Source organism: Hemiscyllium ocellatum, chromosome 5, assembly GCF_020745735.1.
Source record: "Hemiscyllium ocellatum isolate sHemOce1 chromosome 5, sHemOce1.pat.X.cur, whole genome shotgun sequence".
Classification (NCBI taxonomy): Eukaryota; Metazoa; Chordata; class Chondrichthyes; order Orectolobiformes; family Hemiscylliidae; genus Hemiscyllium; species Hemiscyllium ocellatum.
Genome location: NC_083405.1, coordinates 28,115,870 through 28,120,274, shown reverse-complemented (window position 1 = coordinate 28,120,274; position 4,405 = coordinate 28,115,870). Strand labels below are relative to the sequence as shown.

At 40.0% G+C, this 4,405-nt stretch overlaps 1 protein-coding gene across 1 annotated transcript; it reads left to right on the top strand.

Moving 5' to 3' along the window:
- Positions 1–1,184: 1,184 nt before the first annotated feature.
- Positions 1,185–3,790, top strand: hoxa10b (homeobox A10b). The gene is given in 2 exon segments (XM_060825354.1): positions 1,185–1,995; positions 3,516–3,790. Coding segments are annotated over 2 exon segments (1,086 nt in total).
- Positions 3,791–4,405: the final 615 nt, after the last annotated feature.

Sequence of the window (4,405 nt, the reverse complement as noted above, 5' to 3'; positions counted from 1 at the left end):
ACCTCACTCGGGAAGAAAACTTCACAAGCCGAAGCTCCGGCTCCCCTCCTGCAAAGGACACAGTGCAGTTTGCAGTTTTTTTTGTTCTTGTAGCTGTTCACTTCAATTCTAATAGTTGCCTTTGATCGGCTGGAGAGAGAAACTGTGGACGAGGATTCTGTTTTTCTGTGCCTTGTTTTAAACTTGACCGGCTTGTAGTTGAGAGCGTTGTAAAATTCTGTTTAACAGTCTTGTTTTCTCTTTTTAAGACGAAATGATGAGATCGATTTTATAGATGTGGTAAACGCTCTCTCCTGTAGCTCGGGCAGTCGAAGAATGCAATGGTTAAAGCATTGTAAAAGAAATGTTTTCGATTTCCTGAAATGGTAGGTATGTAATATCTGAAGTGGTCAATACCTAACTAATGTCTAAGATGCAATGCTGGTGACATAGAAGAGGAGAGAAAAGGAATAGATTATGTTACTTTATTAGTTTGTTGTCACTGACCTTCTACACTTAAACCACAGAGCTGCAGCACATTGCATTAACCTGTTAAACTTTAGACTGCGAACAAGCAAACCAGAAATGCAACCTAGAAGCTTTATGTCCAGATGTGATTCTGAAACAGACGCGTGAAAGAATTGTTCTGTAACTTAACATTAATTAAATAAATTCTGTAGTATTAGTCAGAATGATAGTACTCCCTGTGAAAATAGAGCAGCAACCATTATAGCTAATCACAGGCAGACCGTGAAAGTCAAGATTACTACTGGTTTCTCGCCTGTAACTGGCAGACAATTAAAGCCCACAATGAAAAGTGCAGAATAGCATAGTTAGAAGTTCCATTTCTGTTAACTTCTTCTGTGAGCAGTTTAAAATATGAAACTGATTGCTCGTATGTTTCAGTCAGGCCGCTTTATGGATTTGCTCAAACTTGTGTTGATATTGTATGACATGTTGGAGCCTTTTTTTTTACATGATTTTATTCGAAGGACGTGTTTCTAATAAAGTAGAACCGAGTAAATAAAGATGCATTTAGACGCTTTTGCAGTTTACCGAATACATATGGTGACCTTATTGCAGTTTCAGTGACGCAACCCTCCGTGGAGGAGGGGCTTCTGTCCAACTCAGCCATTCGATTGGCCCATCCCGCCTGTCGTGCTGCGGAGGTATCTCTAATCATATTCAGCGTGTTTGCACAAGAAATGTCAGCCTGAACTGGATAGCTTCTGCTTTCGCCAAATTACCCCACAACAATGTCATGCTCAGACAGTCCGTCTGCAAACTCCTTTTTAGTAGATTCTCTGATCAGCGTGGGCCGTGGCGGGGAAGGAGCCTATTACCCCAACAGCAGTGTATACCTGCCGCCTGCCTCTGAGCTCTCTTACGGCACCCAGAACTGTGGACTTTTCCCATCCCTCAGCAAACGCAGCGAGAACAACTCTCAGAGTATGGTCCTGACTTCTCATCCTTACATGAGCGGGATGGAGGTCTGGTCAGATCCCCCAAGGTCCTGTCGCATGGAGCAACCTGCAACCCAGCAAGTGGCAGCATGTTCCTTCCCCCAGAATATCAAAGAAGAGAATGCATATTGTTTGTACGATTCTGAGAAATGCCCTAAAAGCTCAACAGCAACAGATCTTTCCACGTTCCCAAGGCTAACATCAGAATCGTGCTCCAATAGTGACACTACTACTAGCGGCGGGGTTCCTGTCCCCGGCTATTTCCGTCTGTCCCAAGCCTATCCGACATCTAAACAGACACTTTATAACAACACAGGGCAGGTTGGGACCTCTCCATTTGTAGCCCAATCCCAGATCCGATATGGAACACCCCCTTCTTCAGCTTCGACCCCGACTGAGTTGGGGAGAAAAGGAAGTGAAGGGACATCCCCTGGTCATTTAACCTGCGGTTCGGAGAGAGAAGAGGCAGAAGCTCCGGCTTCTTCAGCGAACGAGGAATCATCTCCAGTCCCTTCAGAGAGCAGTAAACATTCTCCTGAGAAAGAAACAAAAGGTAGGTAAATAAAAAGGCCGAGGGGAATTTATACAGCTAGCACTCAGAACCGGGGAGACGTGGCAGGTACAGCCAACAGGCGTAACAAAGAGGGTTTTATTTTGACCTTGTGAACTTTTTATTTTTGGGCGTGAGCTATGCTGTAAAAATTAATGCCTACTATAGTTTATAGCACGAGCCCACGTTCCGGAGTCAATTGTAGCCGCAGTCTAAACTTGTCAGATAAGTTACAAACCACGAATCCTTTCTGCAGTTATTTAAACGTACCGCATAGAAGGACATATTTGCACACAGGGTCCAAAGTAAACAGAACACAGCCAATAAATAATACTCAAAGGAACCCAGGGATGTTTTATGTTCTGGGGCTCATAGAAAAAGCATGAAAAATTTCGAAAAAGTTTTCAAAGTATGAAAGACTGATATGGAACTCTTTTGTGAGATATTTGATACTATTTATCAGCGTATAATTATTGCACATTGAATTTAAATAAGCTCAAATTTGAAGCTGTAATGCTTTTAGTCGTTAGTTTATACGGTGTCTGAAATCCAGGTGGTCAAATAGATTATATTAATGCAATAGAAACGCTGTTAATCTGTGGAAATGGTTAGTTTTGATTTTATAGAACTTCCGAAAAAAAAGATAAAGTTATTACAAATAAAGTAAACTGATGAGGTGTTAAAATAGCTTAAAACATTGCAGCGAAGAGCAAATACGTCAATCTGTTCAATTTGAGTTGTTTCCGTACACGAAATAGCTTAACTTCCTCAGGCTAAAGCAATAGCGAAGCACAGATTTTAAACATGGCGAGAAAGGCGGCTGAAACAAAATTGGGAATGAAGGAAAGAGGGAAAGACACGCCTACTGGTGCTAAGCAAAATATTGAACTTTTAGGGAAAATTGAAGCAAAATATGTCTTTCAGTGGTTAACTAATGATCAATTCAGCATCCAAACATATTAAACAGGAGCAGAAAGGAGATTCTTGCAAAATAAAATGAAATAGACAGTATCATCCCAAGTACATAACAAGGTTAGCAATTAACTTCAAATCACATTAATATACCAACATCCAACAGAACTTCAAACTAATTTTGCCTTCGATTTAAATGGACATACAGCTCGCTCTTACACAACGTATTTCACAGAACCGTTTCAGTCACAAAATAAGTGAAAATGTTATTTGTTGACGCTCCATGTGGATATACACAGTGGGTGCTGACAAGATAAATTGTACAATTCTAACTAAAAAATAATACCATGGAATCCATTAACAATATTAATTGAAAGACATAACATTTTATGTATTTCATAACGCAACTGAAATATTTGTAGATCAAGTGACATTGTAGAATGCAGATTACAACTAAAATCACCTAAACCTACCACAAGTATTGAAAATTAAATTACGAAACATGATAAACTTCTTTTCCTCTCTTTCCATCTATTTCGTCTCTCTCTCTCTGCTTATCTCTCTATTTTCTACCTTCTTCTGTCTCTCTTTCTCACCCCTTCACTTCCTAGGGGAGGTGAAAGCTGAAAATGGGGCCAACTGGCTGACTGCAAAGAGTGGCAGAAAAAAACGTTGCCCTTACACCAAACATCAAACCCTGGAGCTGGAGAAAGAGTTTCTCTTCAACATGTACCTGACTCGAGAGCGTCGCCTAGAGATTAGCCGCAGCGTCCACCTGACTGACAGACAGGTCAAAATCTGGTTTCAAAATCGCAGGATGAAACTCAAGAAAATGAACCGTGAGAACAGGATTCGGGAGCTTACAGCTAACTTCAGCTTTTCATGATAAACACAAACACTGGTTTACAGAAATTAAAGGGACATCGGGAAGCTGTGCTAGTGTCACTAAAAGACTAAAAACTTTTCCACTTACCTCTGACTCCTCAGCCTTGTGCTGGTTGTAGATATTTCGATTTACGTGTTTTGTTTTTATTTGTGGCGGTAGTCTGTTTCTGTAACTATGATAATGTGTGTTGCCACTGATAAGTAAGGCATGAACAGAAGTTATCGCCCTGTATGATGATTTTTCCAAACAACCGTGGGGGGAGGGGGACCTGACAACAATCTTTTTAATTGTGCTAATTACCAATTATCAGCTAAGTAAATCAAACTTTGTAATGTCTAAATACAGATGACCCATGCTGTTAAAATAATTCCAAAATAAGTACCTACCGTATACTGACATGTTAATAGAAGTTAAATGTGAATATGCTGTAAAGTGTGTTGTTACATAAAGATATCACATACCATGAACTGAAACATCAGATCACATTTAAATGTGAAACACTATTGCAAGGACAGAAGAGTAGGATGTCGGACCTTTTATTCACTGCCGTTATTTCACATTAAAAAAAAACAAATAGAATTGATTCATTTGGGTTTGCAATGATGAAATGCTTTC